The sequence below is a fragment of the Chelonoidis abingdonii genome, chromosome 6 (assembly GCF_003597395.2).
Source record: "Chelonoidis abingdonii isolate Lonesome George chromosome 6, CheloAbing_2.0, whole genome shotgun sequence".
NCBI lineage: Eukaryota > Metazoa > Chordata > Testudines > Testudinidae > Chelonoidis > Chelonoidis abingdonii.
The window spans coordinates 130,721,564-130,748,243 of NC_133774.1; the positions used below are offsets into that span (position 1 = coordinate 130,721,564).

General features: G+C 44.9%; 1 protein-coding gene across 1 annotated transcript in view; it reads left to right on the forward strand.

Moving 5' to 3' along the window:
* Nucleotides 1–26,680, forward strand: part of SHB (SH2 domain containing adaptor protein B) — a 167,777-nt gene that overhangs the window by 110,252 nt on the left and 30,845 nt on the right. The window contains 3 exon segments of the mRNA XM_075067506.1: nucleotides 1,630–1,845; nucleotides 13,788–13,959; nucleotides 19,463–19,582. Of these exon segments, the coding sequence (XP_074923607.1) occupies nucleotides 1,630–1,845; nucleotides 13,788–13,959; nucleotides 19,463–19,582 (508 nt within the window).

Genomic DNA, 26,680 nt, shown 5'->3' on the forward strand with positions numbered 1-26,680 from the left:
AATGCACAGATCAGAATACTTCCCCCGCAAGGCGTCTTTGTACTCAGGCAGGAGAGGCTTTCGGTGGGAGATGAGTCTTTTCATTTCCAAAAACTCTTCCCCAATGTGCCCTTTCTTTTCACTGCAGTAGAGCTGACTACTGTTGTCCATGTACTACTGGAAAGATCAAATTTAAAGGCTGCCAGTTTTTAGATTTGGAAGAGCTGGTGCACACTGTGTACTCCCACAGCCCACACTGTGAATGCTCCAGTAGCCCGAGGGTGCCCTTTGCAAGAAGCCTTGCCAGTGGGTCCTGTAAGACACGTGCTGTGCTCGACAGTACTGTTTGCCCTAGTCAGACTTCTGTGGAAAGGTTTTTTTCCCCTCTAAAAATGAATTTCTTGGAAGGACTTCAGGGAAGACTTTGACGGGTAGAAATGAGTGTCACGTGTCCAACTTTCATTGGCTTTCCAGGGGGGGCAAGGTGCCCAATTCCCATTTGAGCCTTAAAAGCTCTCCCTTTGAACGACTGCTGCATGAGGTTGGTCTGCTGTGTCCTCTTAGGACGGAAATAGTGTAGCCATCCTGGTCTGTCCCAGATCTCATTTCCTTGAGTATAATGGTGGCCCTCATGGAAAACAGCAGCCATCAATTTGGTTTGGGAATGTTCTGCAGCATTGTAGTCAGGGATGGGCTTTGTGTAGTTGAGTACTTCAGTTGCTGTTTCCTAGTTTAAAGAAATACTATTGTAATGCTGCTGCTTAGTAGTCATGCATGTAATTTGTAGACTGTATCTCGGCAGTGTGGCCCAGTGGATAGAAACTGGACTGGGTTCTGACCCTGGCTCCACTGCTATGGGGGGACCTGGGACAAGACACTGTCCTTGCCTGCGCCTCCATTTCCCCAGCTGTAAAATGGAGTTAATGATACGTGACCTCCTTTGTAGAGTGCTTGGAGAGCTCCTGATGGAAAGTGCTATGTGGAAGTGAGGGGTTATAACATTAGGGATGTGATTCACCACTGTTACTCCAGGTCCATTGTGGTGGTAACTCCCAGATTATACCCTGCTGAAACTGGACTAGCCCAGTAGAGGCCCTGGCCCATTATTTATTTCAGCATTACTATTTTTCTGTGTAGTGTTGGCATGTTTTTTAGTAGTGATCCGACAAATAAAACAGATGCATTGGCATCCATCCGACATAACTGTCTAACTGCCTCTCTTTACATCTTTCTGTGATCATGACAACCTCCCTCTGTTTCTGTGACTGCGTATGGATGCTGCCATGTATGAAAATGACATTGGGAATAATGGTGAACTCTGATACAACCAGACCTGTTTGAAGTGCTGCTCATCAAAGTGCTGCATAGTTCCTGTGATCTGGTCTGCACTTATCTCCCCTCCAGTATTTTTATCATCAGCTGGGCAGTAGGAGAAATCATTCATGCGGTGGCTATCTTTACTTCATGCAAAATATTGATGACCGAGACCTGGGTCTGTTTCATGTCAGTTACCTAATAGAGAAGTAAATTTGGAAGCCTTTAAACAGCTTGCTGTCTGCAGCAACGTTTTCACCTGTGTTTAATATTATACAGTTGTTCAATAGATAGGCACCGTCAGCCTAACATAATTATTTTCTCTCTTTACTACAGAATTTCAAAGGCAAGAAAGCGTGAAGTCCCAGCAGAAAGGCATTCAGCTCTATGACACGCCCTATGAACCAGAAGGCAATGGCGTGGAGTCAGACACTGACAGCTTGGTGAGCCAGCGCTTGCGAGAGAGCAAGCTGCCACAGGATGACGACAGGCCCGCAGATGAATACGATCAGCCCTGGGAGTGGAACAAAGTCACAATCCCAGCCTTGGCAGGTAGGAATCCTGGATCTGGTCCCACCATTGTGTCTCCTGCATGTGCAGCACTCGTGCCCAGAGTCAGGAGGGCTCAGTGCCCTGAATTTTTTGTCCATTTTTAAGGGCTTTTTAAAGAACAAGTTAAGTCATTTTGAGATTTGTTTTCTTTCCATCAATATAAGAAACAATACACTTGTCAGCATTCCAGCATAGATCTTGCGAAGAAACTCCACGATGGATCCAGTCTCTGGTATAATCGTCTCCGATGCTCGAGGTGAATAACCCATTGCACTTATTGCAGAGCTGTGGAACTGCTGAGAAGTATTGTTCCTTAAGATACACCTCAGATGGCTCCATAAAGCTAGCTACTTAGGTGTGGATGGCAAGTGGAAAAGCTCATGCCTTCTCTAATACATTGTATTAAAACAACTTTTCAATAGTTGTTACAGTGAATAAATGTGTTCATTTGAGTCAAGCCTGTTGATGTGCACATGAGTAACCTGCATAGCTTGGTCTTAAATTCACCCCCTTGCACTATTACGTTAGCCCACCTCAGAACTCACCGTTCGCAAAACAATTGTATCAGACGGTCACTTCTGTACATCCATCTCCAGTGTTCCAGGCTTGGTGTCCACATAGAGCCAGTGGCGGTATTCTGCTTCAAACATGCAAACTGCCTCTGTCTCACCACTTGCAGGGTGTGGGGTGGGCCGGGCCAGAATGATGCTTTAATCCACTATGCTGAGGTCTCTTGAGCCTCTACATCCAAAAGGAAAGGTGGCGGAGGGTTCTGAGTCAGGGAGTGATTAACGCTTGAAGATCTGACTCGTTTAAGGAAGCTCTTACTGTTCTGGAATAAAGTGAGTTTCAAGCACCTGTTCTGAGCATTGTAATACCAGCTATAGCATTGCTAATTCTCTAGAATAATATATAGCCACAAAACTCCTATGTTTTCTGTTGAGGTTAAATGGACACAGTGGAGCTGGACTAGGAATTGGGGGGCTGACAAGGTAGTGATTTTTCATGGCCATACCTACTGTAGTGGGAATTATCAGGTGCCTCTGTTACTTAGTCATCCATGTGCTTTCTTCACGCGGGCAGGGTACAGTCTTTGAATAAATGCTGCGAGTTTTGTGATGCAGTTTCTTTTTGGAAGAGCTGTTGCAAACATGAAGAATTTCTGCTCTTTGCTTTAATCCCTGTAATTAGTGCCCATTCTTGAGGCAGAGTGGCTCCCTGAGGACTTGCCATTGGCGCTAGGGCTGAGAGTTCTGAGAAGAGGGGCTTGCTGCTCGCTGGGTGTGACCACCTCTCTTTGAGAAGCAGGGTGAAAACAAAACAAGTTACACTTAAACTCTGCTCCCCATTAGTGACTTTTCCTCCAATGGGAAATGCCCCTGCAGAGCACCAATCTCTGCTCAGCAGAACAGCAACAATATTCTAGTTTAGGGTAGGAGTTTGAAATATGCAGTGAGAAAAAGATTGTTCTGCTATTTGACCAAGCTAACAGCAGAATATGGAATGGGAGGAGGTGATGTTGAGCTAAATTTGTTAATAGTTGCTTTAATGTATGAAAAGAGAGAACCACTTCTCGCACATCTTATACAGAAACAAATATGATTTTTTTAAAGCAAAGGAGGCGCGAGGAGCATTTGTTCCCTCTTTCTGTGACTCTGTACAATTCGCCACTTGAGTTACGTGATCTTTGCATGAGCCATTTGGAAAGACTGGTTAGCAGATCAAACCCTAGTATGCGTACATGGTCTCCATCTTCTCTTCCTTTCTAGAGGTGAATTTTCTTACTTACCCCCATGGTCATGACCTGTCCCAAAGGTTTTCTAAAATGGAACTGAAAATGCACCAAGAGACTTGGTGAGTTGCCCTATGGGGCATTTGAAATAGTAGCATCTGGTGTATCTATTTATCTATGGAGGTTTGCATTCAGCCTTCCTCTTGTGTGAAAACTGTTGCATACGTGTGAATGCAAACTCACATGATCATGCATTGGTGTTACCAGGGTGCAAGCGTCTCCATTTTTATTTCGTGTTTGAATAACACACCAGTGACCGAGGAAAACTTGATTCAGCTGGGAACAATCCTGAGAGAGGGATAACCAAAGAGTTGTACTTTGGAAAAGCTTTTGAAGTACCTGACAACAAGAGTTCCTTGACTGTACTAAGGCTCCAAAATAAACCTGGTCTTTGTAAGGGAATCTTTGTTTTATATGAACTGCTTATTAGGAATACATTGGCGTAGCTTTCCAAATTACCAGCAATATTCTGCCAACGCTCTGGGGTGTAGTTGACCAGGTGTAGCTCCATTAGCTTCAGTTGCACAGTACGTGGCAATAGGTGCTTTCAGGATCTAAACCTATAATTGGCATTCCCTGCAATCTGTGCTATTTTTGTCACATTGTGAGGCTGCTCAGCAGTATGCTTGGTATGCTGACTTGCTCCTTTTCTTTTGGCATGTTGTTCTTTTGGCGGCTGGGCAGAAGGGTGTTGGGTTTGTGAACAGGCTTGCCAGTCTCTCCGGTAACCTTGACCATCAGTGTAATTCCCTGGATGGCTAGGCGAGTGCAGTCACTTGTTTAAATTCCCAGGATGCTGTAAAAGATTAGTAGCATTTGGCTTTTGGTGAGTATCAGCCACAGAGAGCAGATCCTAAGGGTCTGATTTCACAGAGCTGCAGCCTGCGCTGCTTGGGAAGTGAAATGACATAGCATCTCAATAGGAACAGAAGGATGTTGTGGGTTTAATCAGCCTTACGGGCCACCTTGGCTCCAGTCAGCAGGGGTCTTGCATGTCAGCCATTTCCAGGTCCGTTCCTACCAGACTGTAAAACTTGCACTCCAGTTGAGGTAGTGAATGGCACAGTCTGTGCAGAATTGCATCACCAGGTGGGTTCTGCAATGTGCTTGCTATTCACATTGCAGAGCCAGCCAGGGCATGGAATGCAGTTCGACCCAAGAGAGCCATCCTCTGCTCTACAGGAGGAGGAAGACCATTCAGCTGGGCACTAGTAAGCGCTAGATTAATTTTAAAGAAGCAGCTGATAATCTCCCATATCACCTCCACCAAGTGTCTCAATCTTGGGGAAGTTTTTCTGTGGCTTAATAGACATTCAGCCTCCAGAGACTGTTACTTGAGTACCATACCTTTCCCTAAAACGATCATTACTGTCCCTCTTCCATGTGTAACAGGATGGTGGAAGGGTACGTCAGACATCATGGAGAAGCACGTGGCATGAGCTGTCCTGCGCCATAGCATAGCGCCGCTTGGCTGTCTGGGATTGTCAGTGCCAGGTTAGGTGGGCAGACACCACCTTTCGGCCTCTTTGCCACCTTTCTGTGTTTTTGTTGGTTTTTGTATCTGATATGTTTTTTTCAAGCCTAATGACTGGCTGTAATGTACACCCTCAGTTGTAGTGTACACCCTCGGAAATGTGTGTGCATCCATCTGTCCCGATCACACCCACCCAAACAAGCTGCTCCTACAGTGCATCCATTCTTCTGTCGCAGGGAGTGGGGAGGAGAGGAACTACTGTTTCCCCCCTCGTTGGCATGGCTGTTGGAGAGCAAGCTGGGTTGTGTTCTGGTGCGTATGCTAGAATTAAACTGTCAGAACAATTCTACTGGCAGGCTCTATCCCATGGGTGAGATAAGAGGCATAAACAGCTCCTGATTTTTACAGGCCAGATTGTGTGGTGCTGGGGTGGAGTTGAGAATTTTTTAACTCGTCAATAGACTAATTTAGATTAGAATCATTGAGAGCAAATAAATGAGTAGCCAGTGAGTTGCTTGGTTGGTTGTAGTGGCTTCTTCATTATTGCACTTTAAGGAATGTCCTGGACTAGGGCAAGCTTTTTCTTTAGGGCCTGATCCAAAGCCCTTTTGAAATCTCTAGGAGTCTTTCTATTGACGTCAGTGGGTTGTGCCTTAGGCCCTGGTTTCATTGAACTCTGCGTTGTTATTTATCATTGGTATTGCAGGAGTACCTTTGGGCTCCGGTAATGGACCCATTTCTGCCAGGCGCGGTATGAACAAAGAACACACAGATGGTCCCTGCCCTGGGAGCTTACGGTCTCGTTCTCCAATAGTAATACAGATGAATATATCGAATACTGGCTTTGCTTTGCTTATGTTTTAAGCAGGCTGCTGTTCATGCTAGAGGATCAGAAGGGTTGTTTCCCCTTGGCCTGATAAAACACTTGCAGGATTTTGTGATGCCAACAGAGTGGCTGGCTTCAGGATCCTTGCTGGGATCTGGACTCTGCCTGCGTTATTGAATGGCAGATGTATTGGTTTTATTGCGGGGTAGGTGAGCGGTGGGCACGTTTCCGTACCAGACAGAGTAGGTGCGGCATTACTCACAAAGAGCTGTTAAAGATTAACTAGGAAAAAGGAGACAGCAAATCAGGGAGTTGTTGTGCAGCTTCTTGATGCTCTGGAGACTCGTTGTTCTGCCGTTACTGCTCCCAATGTGCACAGGGGTTAGGGCCCGTCTAGACACTTCAAAGCGCTGCCGTGGGAACGCTTTGAAGTGTGAGCGAGCTCTCCCAGTGCTCCTAGTAATCCACTTCCGCGAGGGGAATAGCTCCGAGGGCTCCCAGCGCTCGGAGCCTGTCCGCACCAGCACTTTGAAGCGCCCAGACTTGCCAAGCTCAGGGGGGTGATTTTTCACACACCTGAGCCAGCAGGTTAGAGCTCTATAAAATGTAAGTGGAGACAAGCCCTCAGTTCTAGGCAGTTACCCAGACATACCCCCTCAGTGGGGGAGTGGCAGGGAGTTGAAGCAATCTTGCCCCACTGAGCTGGTGCATCAGTTCACGCAACGCGGTCAGCACTTGCGGGGCTTGATCTACTCCTGCTGGTGCAAAAGGTGGGTGGCGTTCGCACCACAGACCCCCCCTTAGAAATCCAGCTGGGTGGAGAGGGCAGTTCTAATTATCATGTGGGAGTCTCTCCTCAGTGCTCCTGGAGGGCCGTGCCTCAGCATATTGCCCAGCCACTCCAGCCAGGCCCACACTTGGGTCAGTGCTGGCCTGCTGTGGGCCTCTGGTGGAGAAAGTACTCCAGGTGCTTGGAGCTGCAGCCGCTCCTCTCTTGGCAGACTTGACTCGCTGGAGCCCTGTGCCTTGGGTTACACCGGTGGCAGTTGATCTAGTGGTGAGCGAGGACTGGACTATAGAGGAGTTGGCTGAGCGAGGATCACCAGGGTGACACGTTTCTGTGTGTCAGCGTTCATTTAGCTAGGAGACTTCGGATGAAATTCTTCAGGGCAATGCAGGAGCTTAGCAGAGATGAAAGCTGTGTAGCAAAATTCCATGGACATAGATTTTTAAGGCCAAATGGAATCATCCACTCTGACCTTCTGCCTTACCAAAGCCGTAGGCAGGGCTGGGCATGCTCCTCTGCCTGTGTGTTGTGTTGTCTGTGCTAAAGTCATTTCTAAAGAAAGGAAATGCTATGCTGGTGTGTAAAAATAAGGTGTAAGTGTCAAGTAAATGACAAATATATTTAAATAACCAACATTTAAAGACGAGATTCTTTTGGGACATTTATCATTTTCTGTAATACTTGTGCAACACAGTGCACACATTTCTCATTGTGCGTTAAGTTCTTGTCATTCCTCACACAATAGTTTTGATCATTTTCCAACCACAAAGAATAATATCAGTTATTGTGAGCTTCCCACACAAGGGTGCTGTTTGTGTCCTGCCCAAACACTGTTTTTCTTTGAGGCCGTATGTGAACTGTTAAAACAGAGACTTCATTGTTTGTCCAACTCTGAGAATGCAAATCAAATACTTACTGTGTGAGTGTACAAACCGCATCACTTCCGTGTAAAGTGAGATTACACCTGAGTACACTTGGACAAACTGAAACTTCTTTGAACTAGGAGTACAAAATGCCTAGAAATACAGGTTTCAAAGTAGCAGCCGTGTTAGTCTGTATCCACAAAAAGAACAGGTGGACTTGTGGCACCTTAGAGACTAACAAATTTATTGGAGCATAAGCTTTCGTGGGCTACAGCCCACTTCATCGGATGCATCTTACTGCATAGTCTGTGCATCAGATGAAGTGGGCTGTAGCCCATGAAAGCTTATTCTCCCATAAATTTGTTAGTCTCTAAGCTGCCCCAAGTACTAAAAAAGACACTATCCTTGACTTTATTAAAAAATAATCTTGAATTTACGTGTGTGTGTCAAACTAGACAGTGCTCTTTATATTCTATGCATATAGTATAAGATCAATGACTTATATGTGACTAAAACAAAAAATAGCTGGGCTCTTTAACATATTACCTCTTTCCCCTCAGGTCTGTCACAACTCATGAGCAGTCTGGTTCTTGAGTAATAATGATGCTTTTAATGCATTCTTCGATGCTCTCTGATATTGTATTTACTGTTTGAATCTCGATTTTTTTTTTTTTTTTAAAAAACCCCACAGCATTTTTTAAAAAACCACAGCTTTTGTTTTGCACTAGTTATTTCTTTGTTCTGGAATGTGTTAGATTGAGATTAATTTTTAATTTGCTGCATGTGGCTGTAATTAATTCCGTCATTACTATTTTGGGTTTTATGATTTATCTAAATGTAAATATTCTTTTAAGGGATTACAACAGTTATCTTTTATGAAGATCCACTAAATTAAAAATATTGCCAGTTTAAAATTACATCCTACAAAAAGAAATGTAATTTAAATGTATTGTGATAGGAACCAACAAAAGATTCAAATCTATCAGCACCTTTACTTCTGAATTAGTGTTCTGAATGGGAGTTCTTTTATTTAGGCGAATGAGATTTCTGTAATTATACTCGTCAGTCGCTGCCACTTGCTGCCTTTAAAATATAGGGTTATGATTATTTATTGCAAGGAAATGTCAGTATTGTCATTGAGCATAGCTTCAAGCTGTTGTCTAACACGGTTTCATTATATTGTACCAGGTTTAATTTCTGTGAAGAATAAATATTTTATATAGGTGAACTATAAACAGGAGCACTCAACTGTAACTCTGTAGGGTTGTCCCATAGGGTAACTATTCTGTCCACTACATGGGATAGAAAATCTCCTTCAGGCACTCATTCACAGAGGGTAAGTCCAGAAGTGGCATTGTGATCATCTGCTTAGACTGTCACTCTTGGGGGCTAGGGCCCATCTTTTTGTTCTGCACTGGTACAGGACCCAGCACTGTTGGGTCCCGGTCCATGTTTGGGACTTCAAGGATCTATTGGAGTATAAATAGTACAAATAGGCTCCCCTCCTGCACAACACGGGCCATAGGACTCGCCCGAATGAATTCCTGTTTGAACTAGAGCACTTCCTGAATTACCGAAGCCTGCGCGGTTGTCGAATGGTACGTGGGATTTTGTTTCATGTTAAGCAGTGGCTAGTTTCCTAAGAGGTAAATAGAGCCTTGCACTGATTAGTACTCAAAGTGCAGGCTTTGGGCCTGATCCAGCTGCTGTCGCACAACTGCCATTGGAGTCCAGGCAGGTCTTGCGCGATCCTCATTTCTAGGCCTCCCTATCTTGACTAATCCTCCAAAAACAAGGTGCAAATGCTCCAGTGGTGTGAACTCAGTAAGTGCCGGGCCTTCTTGGTAGCTGGTTTTGATCTGTGGAGTAACTGAGATTTGGAAAATTAAAACAAGAACCACAAGAGATGCAGAGAATTATCACCCACTCAGTTCCTGCTCAAGAAAAGATCTGATCCTCTACTGCAAATAGATTTGCACCTGAAATGGTATGGGCAGAGTCTGTTCTCTAGATTCTCTGATGAGGAAGATGCAATCTACAACTGTCAGAAATCTCTTCCTGTGGCCAGAGATTTGCCAGCCCAAAGGAGTGTCTGGCTGACTGGTGTATGTGCTGCACTTAGCATCCGACACTGGCTGAGGGCCAGCGTGCCCCATAGCACAGCCCTCAAGGTTGCCTCATGGAATCTTGCAGGAGCAGGTGCTTCTGTCACGGAGGACAGGTCCATGAATGGCTCTAGTAGCCAGGATGGGCAGGGATGCAACCCCGTGGTTCTGGGTGTCTCTAGCCTGTGACTGCCAGATGCTAGAACTGGGCAACAGAGGGAAGGATATCTCTGTGGTTTGAGCATTGGCCTGCTAAACCCAGGGTTGTGAGTTCAATGCTTGAGGGGGCCATTTAGGGAACTGGGGTAAAAAAACTGTCTGGAGATTGGTCCTGCTTTGAGCAGGGGGTTGGACTAGATGACTGAGGTCCCTTCCAACCCTGATATTCTATGATTCAATTATTGCCTGTTCTGTTCATTCCCTCTAGGGCACCTGGCACTGGCCAGTGTTAGCTGACAGGATACTGGATAGATGGACCTGTGGTCTGACCCGGTATGGTTGTTCTGTGTCAATGTCCCATCGAGTCCTTACAGAGCCAGCCTGGGCAGGGTGTGGTTAGAATGCTCAGGGGACAAAGATGGAAATGGAACTGCTGCGTAATAACGTATTACTCCTGTATGTCGCCCGGGTTAGGGGCTGTTGTTGGTCTGAATGTATTGGGTTAGTTTAATAGGGGGCTATCAGGAAAAGCAAGCGGAAAGGAAACAGTGATTCCGAATGAACCACCCCACAGCAAGCGACCAAGGTGCCAGTGGCTCTGAGGAGTCTGGCTGAACTTGGTGCTGAGTTCGGGGAGCTAGTTTGAACAATTCAGGGCCCAACACCTGGGACCTGAGCAGAGCAAAGGAACTCAATCTCTAGGCTATGAGGATCTCTCTCTTCCTCCCTCCCAAAGGTTGTTAGGTAGCTGTTCAGGGAAAGCAGGCTGAAGCAGGCTCCTGCTGGTGTGTCTGAGGGAAGCTAAGCCTGTATAGGCTACCATCAGGGCCTGGTCAGATGGACACCTATGCAGGCTGCATGTGGTTTAAAATCCTTCCCTCTAATGCTTTGCTTCTACTGCTGAATAAGCAATATGTTGATTTAAGGCAGCTGATTGGTCACTCTATTCACAGCTGGTCACAGACTCCATCCCACAAGGAAGAACCATAGGTTCAGAACCCAGTTGGACTTGCTGCATAAGCACAGTTGATCTGCAGGGCACTGTAGCCTCGGGCTCAGTCTAAGAGTGGTGAATTGCAACCCTCACCTCCCCGTCCCCATCTACAGGAGAGGGGAAAGCATGAGCCCGAATACCTGAGGATGTGCTCAAACAAACCAGAGAGGTGACAGGTGCAACTAGCCTGGAACAGTGACTTGGAAATGATTTTTTTAAAAATCTATTTCTGCCCTTTTATTGCTGCTGTATGCAGCACAAAGAAGGCTGCAGAACAGAAATTCAAACTTTCAACCAGCTCTAGCTGGGAAGCTTGTACTGCCCTCCCTTGACCCCCCCACCCCCCGCTCCCCGGACACACGTTGGCCAAGTGCCCGAATCAGATGCCTAAGGCCTCCAGCCAGAAACAGAATATGCAAGTACCTCTGGACTTTAAACAGGGGATTTTTGCACAAGGAATGTATATAGACACTGATTTTAAATACCGCATTGCTCTAACAATATTACTGTTCAGTGGTAGGTTGTCTCTCTCTTTGGCTAGGATAAATAAAATATTTATTTAAGGATATTTCTCATTGGCTGTAGGCATAAAACGTTAATTATCATTCACAGAGTCCTAGTAGAGAGATGATGTCCATTTTACAGCAGCTTAGTGTGTTTGTTTCTTTCCTAGTGGAAATAATAACTGATTGTGTTGGGTCTCTGTGTCACACGCTAGTTATCTTGTTTTGTAGAGTAACTCATTCTTCAGTAACTACACCGAATTGTCCAGTGCAAGAAGGAAATAAATCTTCCTGTTGTATAGGTTATGGAATATATATAAATATGTTTGACCCACTTCTGCTCCTAATTTATAATGCTGAGGTAGAGGGGCGCTTGGGAATTGATCTTACAACTGATAAGATAAATCTTTTAAAATTGCAAATTAATTAAAGAAAAAGTTGTTTGCCTTTTCCCACATTCATTGTGTTTTGTTACGTGCAATCTTTTCAGATTTTCATAACACCTAGGACACTTTGGCTAGTGTCCCTAAGCATGTACACCTCGACCCCGATATAACTCTGTCCTCGGGAGCCAAAAAGTCTTACTGCGTTATAGGTGAAACCATGTTATATCGAACTTGCTTTGATCCACCAGAGTGCACAGCCCCGCTCCCCCGGAGCACTGCTTTACCGCGTTATATCCAAATTCGTGTTATATCAGGGTAGAGGTGTAATATGTAAATGGTTTGGCTCAGATCAGCAACTGTGATTCATACCAAATGTACATCTGGCATGCTATGTATCCTGGTAAGCTGAATTCTGGCTGTGCTGGGTCATGCTGATTCCTGTCCTGTCAATTAAATGGTGACTAAACTGGTCATCCAGGGTGGCTTTAACAAAGTGTCATAGATGCAAAGCTGCAGGGTGTGTACAAACCATTCCAAACGCTCCATGTTAGTTACTGCAAACTTATGCCATGGTAATACCATTGCCCTGGAGCACTAGGTGAGTGTTTAGCATCTGGCACTGACCAAGCATGTCCAGGAACATTCTTGATATGACTGTTTCCCTATGGTTGCTGTTGAAATTCTCAGCAGGTAACCACTGATCTTAATTTACAATCGTTGCCTATTCCAAACCCTTGGAAAGACTGGTTTGTGTTGCACTGGGTCCCCAGATCTGCTGAGAATCAATAATTCGTGATCTTCAGCAGAGAAAGAAAAATCCTCTTTCAGAGGTGAGTGAGCAGCTCTCTGGCAAACACGGGGCCCTAGGACATCAATTGCTACTGCACTTGAGGTGTGCTTTTTAATTAAGCTTTTTAATCCATTTTGTTGCTAGAAGAAAATAAAAAATGTGAGCTGAATGTAAACCAGTGCAGTGCGGTCATGCTGAATGTGTAGCCAGGCAGCTTCAGTGCCTCTGCTGCTGCTCAACCTGTTGTCCTTCAACAGTGGCATGTGCCTGTCAAGACTGGACAGTTTTGCAGCTGCTGTTCAGAAAGCTGTTGGCGGCAGTGAAACGTGACAGCTTCGTGCTGCTGCTGCTGTTTGAGAAATCTCTCCGCAGCAGAGTCAGCAATCCCATTTTTTGTGGGGAAGATGACCCAGGACCTTAGAGCAGGGAATGTAGATATTAAAACCTCTGTGACCACATCTATGCCCTCTTCCTTGGAGGACCACAGCTATCAATATGTGGGGTTGGATAAAAATTAGGACTGTGTGATGCTCCCTAATAAGTCTCTTAAGTGTAGTTTTTATGAACACTTATTTCAGTTTGTTTTCTGTTACTGATGTTGCAATGCCATGAGAAATCACAGGCTTCCAGAACTGACACTCTGCTTTGGTTGGACCACCACGTGAGAAACTGACGAATAACGTTTTTGGTTTTCTCACTCATTTTACCCCATTATTTCAAGACAGAAGCGTCTTGCCAAGCACTGCCAGACTGCATTTTTTAAATTATTGCTGATCAGTCAGTGCATTTGATGTATTCATGTAACTATGTACTGTCTGCGTTTTTGCCTAGATCATTGTCTAAGCAATTCCATATACCTTCAGAGGACTGGGTTCTTGCATCTTCTCTGACCTGATTTATGTTTGAATCACATCCCTAAAACAAGCGAAAATAAGTCTCTTCAGTATAATGCAAATTGCTCCACACTGAGCACTTAGATGTGATGGCGATGCAAGTCAGATGTTGAAAACAAGTACTGTTGATGGTTGTCTAACAACTGGACTGATGCAGTATTTTAGGACTGTAATGTGAACTATCAGAAAGGCTCCATATTATGTTAAGCATCTTGGGTAAACCACTAAATCCCATGTCAGAAATGCATATTTAGCCTCATTCTAAAGCATAAAGCCCTCTAAAATGCTGCAGTTCTGGTCATCATGGTTAGAATTCTTTCGTCAGTAGATTCTGAAAAGGTAACTGTTGTCTCTTACAAATCTCTTGCAGCCCAGTTTAACGGGAATGAAAAAAGGCAATCTTCTCCTTCACCTTCAAGTGACAGGCGTCGACAGCTCCGAGCGCCAGGAGGTGGCTTCAAACCCATCAAGCATGGCAGCCCGGAATTCTGTGGGATCCTGGGAGAGAGAGTAGATCCAACTGTGCCACTGGAAAAACAAATGTGAGTTAGCATGGAAAGCGCTGTGTGTGCACAGCTCTGTATCTGCCTAAGTGAGTGGCAGGCAGCTGGAAGGAATGAGGCCTGTTAACATTCCGGTCCTGTTGTCCCCTGTACTTCCCCGTGTTTCATGTTGTTATAAACCCCTAAGCATGCACAAAAGGAACAAGGGAGGATGTGAGAATGTCACCACCCTGAGGATCACTTCAGGTTAACTCTAATTGTTGTACAGTGTGTAAATATTATGCTGATAGGTGCCGGGGGNGGGGGAAGAGGGGCAGGGGGAGAAACAATAGAAGTTTGTCTGAATAATGCGCAGGAGCTGTAATCATCATGACCTCTGTGAATTGTAAGTGGCTCATTGTTGTGTTTAAATTTTTATCTGTGTCGATCACATTTTTTCTTGTATTTCAAGCCTATCAAAGCCCTGCTTTAAAGTCCCTCTAATTGAAGATCTTGTTTATCTAGAAAGTAGCCATACAGTTTCGGATATTCATCCCCTTCCACCTATCGGTGAGAACAGTCTCTGGGTTCACCTGGCTGGACCTGTTACAAAACCAGTATAAGGAAAGGTCATCAGAACAAGGGTGACAATCAGCCCTGGGTTTATTCGCTCCACACCTGCTCCTAGGGAAGTCTCTCCAGAATATACGTCTCCCTTTCCCCTACGGGGGTGCCTCTTGGGGTCCCTGTGCTTCCATGTCACCCAGCGGATGCTGCATGTGTGGTTACAAGTGGTAGTGTGATCTGGTACAGACCTATTGCTGCAGATACAGCTTAGCCAAGTGGCAGCACGTTCTGCAAGTGAGGTTTGCACCTCAAGTTCTCCAATGGGCAATATTCCCATCCACACAGTCATGCTACCCCTTTGGCATCGCCCAAAGCTTTCAAGTAGCTGCACATTGAAAATGCAGAAATCTGTTATCTAGGAAACTGCAACTGTCAAGACTCAGTGAACATCTCTACTATAATCCCCTGGCTTTTACAGGACTATAATGTTGGCTATAAAAATTCACTCTGGGAATTAAGTGGTTATAGCCATAAACTACCATCATTTTCATATGAGAGAGTTTGATTAGAATCAGGTAAGTAGTTTGGACTCTTTAAAGAGTTTAATAGAGTGGGGATGGTGGTATAACTCAGAACATTTGGTGGGCGAATAAAACAGGACATGATCTGAGGTCAAGATTTAGTGGATAATTTGAAATGCTACAACTGTGTTAAAATAGAAAGTAAAAACCAGAGTTCTGGCTGTTTTTCTGTCTTCAATTCATCGGGTGATATTCAGATATTTACACCAGACTCTTGGTTCATCAACTTGACATGAAATCCAAGACTGAATCCCTGCAAAGGAGCAGCTTCTGACTTTGGGAATACAGTAGCGCCTTGCTAATTTGCACCAGTAACTGGGAGACCCTTTGCAACTTCCTGGATTTTGTGAACCGGCAAATGTAAAGGTCTGAAGCTGTGAGGGGTTGAGAAACCTCAGTTACCATAACTTCATCTCCAGGATGAAGCCTGAAATGAACAAATCATTTTTAAAAAGCAACAGTAACATGTCACAAAATAGGTGAGCAGATAGTTCATTTTTACAAAATATGCTGAAGTACATCCTGAAATATGAGTGTAAATGATTGGTTTAAATTAAGTCTTAGTAATATGACACCTTTCTGCAGCATCTGCTACTAAATCTTTGCTGAGAAGCAGAGAGAGACAGGGTTTGTGTGTATGTGTGTGCAGATTATAAAGTGAGTGGTTTAGGGCAGGGTATGTTGGCAGGACACAAATGTCAGCTCCAGCTAAGTATCAGGAAATTACTTTTAGATGCCTGGTGTTAAGGGAAGAACAAACCTCTAAGCACGTGTACCTGGCAAGTCAGAGACCTGAAGAAGTTGAGTGGAACTGTTCCACTTCTCCCATATACAGGGCAAAAAATGAAGATGACGATGTCTCTTCTGTACTTCCTGCCTCTCACTGGAGATGAGATCTCCCCACCCCGGTAAATGAGGTCTTTTGCAGCTAATCTAGTCCTCCAGTGCCCAGCTTAGAACTGTGAGTAATGTAGTGTTGCATAGCAGGTGAGCTGCAATGCATGGGCTTGACAGGATGAGTAAGTGATGCAACTGCCTGGTCTTCAGTGGCGCTATAGCTGCTTACACATGCTAAGGGCATGTCTGCATATGGTGGTGGTCCCCAATTAACTCCCTGGCTGGATGCTGTTATTCCAGAACCAGAGTTTCTTGATCCTGTTTAGCTAATAGCCATTTAGCAAAGTTAATCAGGAACAACGTCATGTGTAGACAAGCAGATTCAATTGTGCAAAGTGGAAAGACCACATTAAGGGCCTGATCTTACTGCATGTTGCAATCAACGGGATTCTCTGTATTGACTTCACTGGGAGCTGGAACAGGCCCTACTTGGGTAGAAAAACATGATCACATTTTAATGATGTGTACAAGTTTTTAGTGCGGGGGTTGGCAAACTTTCAGAAATAATGTGTCGAGTCTTTATTTATTCACTCAAGTATCAGAGGGATAGCTGTGTTAGTCTGGATCTGTAAAAGCAGCAAAGAGTCCTGTGGCACCTTATAGACTAACAGACGTTTTGGAGCATGAGCTTTTGTGGGCGAACACCTTGACGTGCATCCGACGAAGTGGGTATTCACCCACGAAAGTTCATTTATTCACTCTAATTTAAGGTTTTGTGTGCCGGTAATACATTTTTAATGTTTTTAGGTGGTCTCTTTCTAGAAATCTATTATATAAAACTAAACTATTGTATGTAAAGTAAATAAGGTTTTTAAAATGTTTAAGAAGCTTCATTTAAAACTAAATTAAAATGCAGAGCCCCCCGGACCAGTGGCCAGGACCCAGGCAGTGTGAGCACCACTGAAAATCAGCTCGCGTGCCATAGGTTGCCTACCGCTGTTTGTTTTGCCATAGACTTTTGCTGGGGCTCTTATTAGCATCCTTATGAGACCTGGACCTCTAGAGCATCTTCTGTTTTACATGTTTATGCAAACCTACTTGCGGAGGCTATTTCACTGCTTCTTGGCCATGTTGTTGGCAGCTGAGTCTTGACGTGTGTGAGAGAGAGAGACAGTTGAACAATAGGCAGCCCCAGTGCAAACAAAATTACCCTATCCATTGAGATTCTAATGCTGCCTAAGGACACACTGCCCTGCTAAAGCCTGTAGTTGCCTTTGGAAATCTCTGAAGTATGGGGTGTCTAGTTTATATGGCTATGCTATGCAAAGTAATACACTCCTATATACCAGTAACGAGTCGCTGACTCCCCAAAGCCACGTTAGCAATATTTATCTCTGATACAGAAACATAATCGCCATCAGCCGTTGCCCCATGTCTCCTCAGACTGCTGTTTTCACCCATCACATTTTAAAGCCAAATTCCGTGTTGCAACCCACACATGAAGCAGTGGCACAAGCATTGCTCGCTTGTGCACACACTCTGTCTTGCACACTCACGCGTCTGATGCAGCTGCCCTAGGCCAGGAGGCATGCATTAAGCCCTCTGGGTATAGCTGAAGTGTGTTGCTTTTAATCTCAGGTTAATGGGCATTTCCCTATTGTTGGCTTAGATGTTTTGTTTGAGGATTATGAATTTTTTTTTTTTTTTTTTTTTTAAGAATGGCAATGGTATATTTTTTCAGATCATCCTTCCCAGTTCTACTGTTCTGTCACTTTGTGAAATCTGATCATTTTAGTGTTTTCTCCCGTGCTCAGATCACTTCATCCATTTGATAACGCTTCTTTCAATTTGGTTCTCAGAACCCGATCAGGATAACCTCTAAAATTCTTACTAAGAAATCTCCCCTACCTGTAAATATCTGATTGGAAAAAGCCTTGTCAGCTAATTTTCATACTCATTTCTCAATACTTCTCATGCCTTCATTTCACAGTTAGTAGAGAGCAGAATAAAGACCTTGAAGCGCCTGTGTCCTAATCCCTTCATCGGTTGAGATATTCCATTTCTGGTGGAGACTCTGGATGTAACAAGAGAGGGTGACGTGATGAATATTTAATACTGGGACCGAGATTTGTTTAGGGCCTTGCACCAGATTTCACTAGCAGGATTTTCCATAGGGCTAACATTACCACACAGATGTTGAGGAGCATAATGGATTGTCCTCCAGGGAATCTCTCTGGCAATGACTTTGTTCAATGGTAGTGAGTGCAGTGCCCTTCTCAGAGGAAGTTATTGGGGAAGTAAATTTAAAACAAATAAAAGGAAATGCTTTTCCACACAGCATGCAACAATTGATGGCGTTCAAAGCCAGTAATATTTGTTGTTATGCTTGCTAAGGGGGTGGGGGGAATCAAATTTTCTGCATCAAGATGTCAACTGCGCACTGCAGGAGTAAGGAAGAGATTCTCTCCATGCATGTACATCATTGCACCCCTGACCAAGCATATCATGTGTCTGGTGAAAGGGGGGAGGTCTGTTTTCCTCTAATGCCTTAGCTTGTGCATTATAAGACTAGTACCGTCTGATCCTGTATGGTAAATCCTAGGGAAACCAAGCCTCCATAACCTTTAATTTGCAGACATGCTTGCAGATGAGGAAGGGCTAATACTCCCCCCCCCTCCCCCCCGTGATGTAATTGATGAGCTTTCAGAATGCCTGACCCCTTCATCTCTCCTTAAAGGAACTAGCCCAGTAGACTTATCCAGTGGGTTAAATAAAAACATTTTGCATTGTTCACAGGTGTATTTAGAAAGAGTGGCCTTTGGTTTAGCTGTTCTGTTAAGGAAACAGGCACACCTATTTCTCTTATTCTTTCATGCTTTCTCATATTTCATATATAGCATTTCTCATGTATAGTAGTCCTAATGTTCCCTTTTTGTCCAGTTTTTATCCCCTAGTTAGATTTATACAATTGGATACTTTCAACTATTTAAACTACGGATATGCTCCCTTCTGTGGGAGGCAGGAAGCGTGTGTGGGTTGGAGATCAGAGATTTTCACAGTTCTCTCCTATCATATGATTATGGCAGATGTACCATCGTTTTCTGACCGTAACCTCAGATTGTTGCCAAACATTGCTTGGGAAGATTCATATAGACTCTACTAGTATATACATCCTGATTTACGTTTCAGCCTTCGGTGACACTGCCATGCAAGCATCATCTTAAATTGTAAGTTGTAGTTTTGTTTTGGCCAGCTTGATCCCAGGATATTGGAGAGACAGGGTGTGTGAGGTAACATCTTTTATTGGACAACTTCTGTTGGTGAGGGAGACCAGCTTTCAAGCTGACATGGAGCTCTGTCCTTTTCACGAACAGAAGCTGGTCCAATAAAAGATATTATTTCACTCCCCCGTCTCTCTCAAATTGTAATGACAGCCTTCTAGAAGTAACCAATGTATTTTATTGGAGTGATCCTCAAGCTGTTAACCACTGATTCCAATTAAAGCATTTATGCAGCTAAATGTTCTGAGAGTTAAATACTTGTTTCCTGATGTCTTAACTGCTTTTCCTTTTTCCTAGATGGTATCATGGCGCGATCAGTCGGACAGATGCAGAAAACCTGTTACGGCTGTGTAAAGAATGTAGCTACCTTGTGAGGAATAGTCAAACAAGCAAGCATGACTATTCTCTTTCCTTAAAGTAAGTACGGTTCAGTAAAACATGATGGACAAAAACTTATAAACAAGGCTTCCTTTGGTACAGCAGAATTCAGTCACTTTTGTGGCGCTAGTAAGGCTGGATAATGTATGCAAAGGAACTGTAGAATATGGACGGTCAGCTTGTGTTGTGTCTAGTGACAGTTCTGGGGTGTTAAGGGATTTTTATTCTTTGCTTGGTGCGCTCTTAACAAAATACACTTGATCTTTTCCAGCATCTGATTAAAACATTCATGCTCGTTCTGTTTTGTTTCAGCTTTTTACTAGACACCCATTTCTTGCTTGTTTTCCTTTTTCACAAAGACTGTCTTTCTGGCTGGAAATGTACAGCTGGGGGAAGCTGGTGTGTAGGATGTAGTGCTATGAGTGAGAGATTGGAGGAAATTCGTAGCAGTTAACGGGACACAGTCAAGGCCCCTGGAATGCCAAAATTAAGTAATTATCTTTGTTCTGGTCTCTTCCATACTTCCACGTAACAATTCTTCCCTTCCTGGCTTGGCTCACTCAGAGCATGCTTATGCTGTGCATATCAGCTCATCATACGCTCACCTGGCTGTAGCATTCATGCCACTATTCCAGCAGCTAAGGAAATGCTGTACTAGCCAAAGTCACAACCTAACCCTCTGTGCCTGCGTACGGCAGGAGGAAGCCCCTCCATGGGCTACTCCAACCTTGGTTTGGGGCATACAGGTGTAAGGAGGCTTATTTACACCCTCTCAGGAACTGGTGCAGTGGGAAATGGGTCTGTGCAAACAACTATGCCTCTGTTGGAGGATACGTCAGCACTGCAGGGAGACCCCCACGCAGGGCTGGCTCCAGGGGTTTTGCCGCCCCAAGCGCCGGGGGCGGGGAAAAAGCCGCAATCGGCGGCAGCTCCACCGCGCCACTTTCTTCTTCGGCAGTGGGTCCTTCCCGCTGAGAGGGAACAAGAGACCTGCTGCCGAAGAGCCCGACCTGCTGCTCCAAGCACTTGCCTGCTGAGCTGGTGCCTGGAGCCAGCCCTGCCCCCGCGGCTGGCCTGTGCCAGCTGACTCAGGCTCGCGGCGCTTTGGCGAGGGGCTGTTTAACTGTGCTATAGGTGTTCAGGTTCTGGCTGCAGCCTGGACTCTGGGACCCTCCCATCTCACAGGGTCCCAGAGCCCAGGCTCCAGACCGACCTGGTCTCTAGCCTCAAACAGTCCCTTAGCCCAAGCCCCAGAAGCGCAGGCCAGCCACAGGGGTCTAACTGCAGTGTAGACACACACCGATTTGTGATCTGCCTAGGGCAAGTCCTGGGATGGTACAACAGGCCTATTCCTACTCCATGTGTGGGTGTGGGGAAGGGCAGGGCACCTAGAGTGTTACAAGGGCTCCACACTTGTATGTGGATCTAGCAGTTAGCCCATTTCAAACCACCTACCCTTAAAGCTACAGGCCACATACTCAGCATAGTCCACTGACTTCATGTTCTCAGATTTGGTTTTATACTCCCATTTCCTTGAGCAGATGTGTGTCAATGTGCACAGGCTGAGGGTCTGGCCCTGTGGGTTAAAAATACGCCATTCAAGAATTTTAAAATCCAAATTCCTCTCTATATATGTGTCAACACACCTTTCACACACAGACTTGTACTGTGGCTTTGTGCTGTCATGTGCAGAGACCCACCAAGAACAGCTGGAATGCAGTTTCTGTGTAGGTCGGTGGTTCTCCAACTGGGGCCGCTGCTTGTTCAGGGAAAGCCTCTGGCGGGCTGGACCGATTTCTTTACCTGCCATGACCGCAGGTTCTACGGATCGCAGCTCCAGGCCAATGGGGGCTGCAGGAAGGGCGGCCGGCATGTCCCTCAGACCATGCCGCTTCCTGCAGCCCCCATTGGCCTGGAGCCGTGAACCATAGCCAGTGGGAATGTGAACGGCTGAACGTGCGGACTCGGCGTGTAAACAAACCGGCCTGGCCCACCAGGGGCTTTCCCTTAACAAGCAGCGGCCCTAGTTTGAGAACCACTAATGTAGATGATCTCCTCCTCCTGATCCTCACCTGTTTTCTGTGAGTTGTCAGCTGTAACAATTCCTCTGGTTCTCTGAGAACCTTGGAGTGAATGACACCTGTCTCTGCTGATTTAAGTACATTTAAATTATACATTTAATAGGTTTTAAGGCTCGAAGGGAACAGCAGGATCATCTAGTCTGTTTTCCTGTATGACGCAGGACAGAGAATTTCAGCCCAATGATTTGTGGTGGAACTAGAGGATATCTTTTAGAAAGACAGCTAATCCTGTGTTATCCTCCAGAGATGGAGAATCCACCACGTCACCTGGGAAACTGTTCCAGAGGTTAATTACCCTCACTGTTAACATTTTGCATTTTTATTTACGGTTTGAATTTTGCTGACTGAACTTCTCAGCACTGGATCTTGCTATTCCTTTGTGTGCTACGTTAATGAGCTGACTGTTACCAGTAACTCCCTGTGTGGGTATTTAGTCTGTGTTTTAAATCGCCTTTTAACCTACTCTTTGATAAACTAAATAGCGTAAGTTCCTTTAATCTGTCATGATAAGGTACATTTTCCAGACCACAGATCATTTTTGTCGCTATTCTCCAGACCCTTCCCAACATGGTTTTAAAGTGTGGACCCCAAATCTAGACACAGAATGCAGCAATGGTCTCACTAGCGCAATATACAGTGTAACAAGGTATACCACCTCCCTAGTCCTTCACAATAGCGTTGGGCTGAGGATTGGCCCCTTCTAGACATACCCTGACTAGTTGATAGTTCTCCATTAACAGCTGCAGTTTGAGGCTGATCAGTTAACCCTTGTAAATCCCTTTCATCTGAGTCATGCTTATTTTTAGCTAGTTTGCCCTTTTCAAGGAGGATGTTGTGTGGTGCTAAGTCAGCTGTCCCAGGATGTTCCCTCACCGTGGTCCCTGTTGTCAGCCACACTTGTACGCATCTCAGAGAACAATAACACATTCGTTTAACAGAACCGTGTTTTCCAGGAACCCACATTGGTGGTGGTGAATTATATTTTCATCCTTTCAACTCTTTGGCGATGATCCTGTAGCTGCCATTCCATGACTTTGCCTGATATTGAATCCTGGGCAAACGGGTTATGTCTACACAGCAATTGAAAACCCACGGCTGGCAGGGCTCACAGGGCTCAGGCTAAGAGGCTGTTTAAATGCAGTATAGACATTCAGGCTCGGGCTGGAGTCCTGACTCTATGATCCTGCAAAGTGAGGGGGTCCCAGAGCTTGCGCTGCCTCTGAACCCAAATGTCTACATTGCAATTAAACAGCCCTGTGAGTCCCAGTCAGCTGGCAGGGGCCAGCCCCGGGTGTCTACATGGAATGTAAGCATACCCGTGGCTACCTGGTTCATACCATTTGCCCGTTCTAAATGTTGGCAAAGCACTGACGTTCTTCCAGGCCTCTGGAATATCTCCAGTTCTCCAAGATTAACATCAGTGCTCTGGAATGCGTCTTTAAAATTCTTGGGTACAAAAAATTGGTTTTAAAAATGTTTGTCTTTAGTAGACAAGATTTTAACATCCTCTTTGGCTACTGTTGGACTGGAAAGTATGTCATCGTTATATGGTGACAGTGCATCATCCAGCTTCTTCCCAAATACAGAACTATTTATTGAACACTGCTTCTGCCTTGTCCTCATTGTTGTCACTTTCCACATCTCCAGCTAGGAGCGGACTTGTACATTTGAATGGGTTCCTTTTGTTCCTGGTATATTTCGAAAAATTCCTTCTTTTTGTCCTTAACCCTGTTGGCCATGGGAAAGTTTGATACCTTTTAGCTTCTGAAATTAAATCTCCTGCATTCGTTTAATATCTGATTCCTGTTCGCTGCCAGCTGCCTCCCTGTTCTTTCATTTGTTAATGTATTCTTTCATTATACCTTATTGCTGCTTTCATATCCTCTCCTAACGAAGAGGGCTGTTGAATAGCCCTTTGGCCACTGAGGAACTGTCTTCCTTTTGGGCCTGAAATAAGATGTTCTTCTGGACTGTTCCCAGGCATTAGTCACGTGTCTGTCTAATTATTCCCTCCCAATGAGTTTTTCCCATAATTATTTTTCGCTTTGGAAATTGACCCTTTTCAAATGCCAGACATATATTGCTGTCTGGTTTAATTCTGTTTGCCCAAAACAAATGTAAACAGGTCATAATGGTCGCTTACACCTAGGCAGCCCACTAGCTTCAAGTTCAGTGAGTAATCTCCTACCTGCCTCATTAACTTCATTGCTGCTCCCTCCCAAATCCTCATTAACGTTTATCTTGCCACGCCAGCTGCTTCCTTCATTCTTCTTTGTTGGAGAATGAAACAAAGTGCATGTGTTCTGAGTATTTTGCTCTTTTCCATCTCTATTATTGAACTTCCTCTGTATTTGGCAGTAGCTCTGTATTTCCCTTTGGTATTTGTTGTTGTCCCTGATGCAGGTTTTAAAATCTCACACTAATTCCGCGCTTTTAGTTTGGTCATTTTTACCTTCATTTTGCAACTTTCCTTCAGTTTTACTCCTACCGAGCTTCACTGCAATTGTACACTCATCTGTTGGAGTTCTGTTTTGTGTAATGTTTGTGTGGATATCCTGTGCTCCTTCCAGTTCCTACTTTCCAATAAGTACCTGAGTAGTTTAGAATCCCTGGGGAGTATGAGCCCTGGTGACTTTGTTGCTCTGTGTTCCCGGAATAGGTGGTGGTTTTTCACATGGGTTTGGTGTGTAGCATGCATCTAGCGTAACTGCCTTGCCTTCCTTATTTAATGCTGCCAGTAGACTTTTGCTGTTACTCTTAGACCCTGATCCAGTATTGCGAACCACATGGCCACCCCCATGCACCCACCTAGAGCCTGAGTGCAGGGTCCACCTGTGTGGTTCTTAGTGCAGTTGTCTGGATCCTGAGGCTGATGTAAAGAACATGAAATACTAGGATAGACCCTATTGGTTTTCCTCCCTCGTTATCTCTTGTATAGGTTCTAACATTTTATACCAAGGGTGCTCAAAGAAGGGTGGAAGTGCTAGGCTGCTAAAACCCAGTCCCAGGCACCTTCTCCCTTGAACGGTGTGGGCTCCAATCCTGTATATACTTACACATGCAAGTAATGTAACTCACAGTTATGGTCCCACGGAGGGTTACTCCTGTGAGTAAAGTTAGTCATGTGTAGAAATGTTTGCAGGCTGGAGCCGGTGGTGAGTTCAGAACTCATTGACAGCTGGTCTAGAATGCAGCTTAGCACCATCAACAAACTTCTTTTTCAGAGACAATAAAACACCAGGATCATATTAGAGTTTTATCTGTCGTCTTCCTTTTTTAAGTGTAAATGAAGTGGAGCCATCTGGCTCCTGGCTGGTGGTCGCTGTGACCCTCTGTATGAACATTCCCTGACCCCAACCAAGCCGGACCTTTCTTCAGCAAGGTCAGCCTGCTGCTCATTCCCCTTCACCCCTCTACCCCATCCACTTCACACATACAAACCAAAAGTTTCAGAGTGCTTCACTGTACAACTTCAGTACCTTGCTGACCCACAGAAATACAATCAACAGTTACAGCGTGAGGACAAGTGTTGCAGAAACCAGCCCTGGATTTTGAAGGATGCTCAGTTTTCACCTAGTAGACAGACACAGGCATTCATGGAAGTGTGTTTGAGGGGGTGTAAAATAAGATAAAACAGAATATACTGTCTGAGGCTTTTGAATGCTAATGTTAAATGTGTACAATATATAAATAAGATTCAGTGCTGAGCCTCTCCAGTTTGTAAATTATTTAAATATTGAAATTATAAAGATCTAAATTAGGAACTGCCAGCTACTACCATGTTTGTTTTTAGTGCATTTGGTAGCCTAGTATAAACAAACATGATAATTAGTGATGATATTCAAAGTATGAAAAACAACTTCAGCACATGTTAGTAGTTCCCAAAAGCCATGCATAATTTAGTGCTGTCATTAGTGAGATATACCCTCCAAAATAGTTTGAATTAACTTAAAAAAAGAATAAAAAGCTCTTCTGTACATTAGTTGCATGTGAGTGTAGCCCTTGCTCCATGTTTGTTGACCCGGTGGGTCATAGTTAACCAGTAAAGAGAGAGAGACTGATCAGGGAGCAGCTTACTGTCAGAGTAATTAGACTGCACCCGTGTTCCAAGTCTGTGTTCTAAGACAGTATTCTGGCTTCCAACTAAACCAAGCCCCATCCCTGCCCACTACTTTGGAACATGCTGCACTTGTAATTCTTTGCATCAGGATGTCCTAGGGCTGCCCAGAGGGGGCGGGGCAAGTGGGACAGTTTGCCCCAGACCTCACAGGGGCCCCCATGAGAGTTTTCAGGGGTCCCCACAAGAGTTTTTGGCAGGTCTTTCAGTGCTGCCGAATACACTCGGAGCAAGTGAAGGACCCACTGCCGAAGACCTGGAGCTGCTTCTGTTCCGGGTCTTCAGCGGCAATTCATCGGCGAGGGCTCCTTCCGCTCCAGGTCTTTGGCGACAGTTTGGTGGCGGGTCCTTCACTCGCTCTGGGACCCACCACCTTAGTTCCCCGAAGACCCAGCGCGGAAAGACCCCCGCTGCCAAAGACCCCAGGCCCCCAGAATCCTTTGGGCAGCCCTGGGATGTCCTTGGGAAGCTCTCCTGAGACGCAGCATAGCTCTGCTTGCTAAATATTCGTTTGTGAATTTAAATGTTGTTTTACAGAGACTTCCTCTGAGCTGGCTGATGCCTGATTTTGTTGTTGTGTTTTTGTTTTTTTTACCTAGAACCCCAGTGTCTTTCCTTCAGGGAGCAGACAGTTACAGATTCACACTCGGCCACCTATCTGCATTCAGAGTTGGGGTGAAGTTCTTGTCTGTTAGTTCACATAATAGCTAGTAAGAGCGTGATTCTCACTGCGAGAGAACAGGAATTACAGGGGGAGTGATTTTACTGGCCTGGAAGGATCAAAGAAAGCAGACTTGCTATGCATCTGTAAGTCATGAGCCTCATTTTATAATAAATTGGTAACAAACTGTGAAACTGACAGTAAACAAACATCTCCATCATAGTTTCACCGCCATTTAGTCACGTGCCTCTTTAATCTCAACGAGCTAGTTTTGCCTT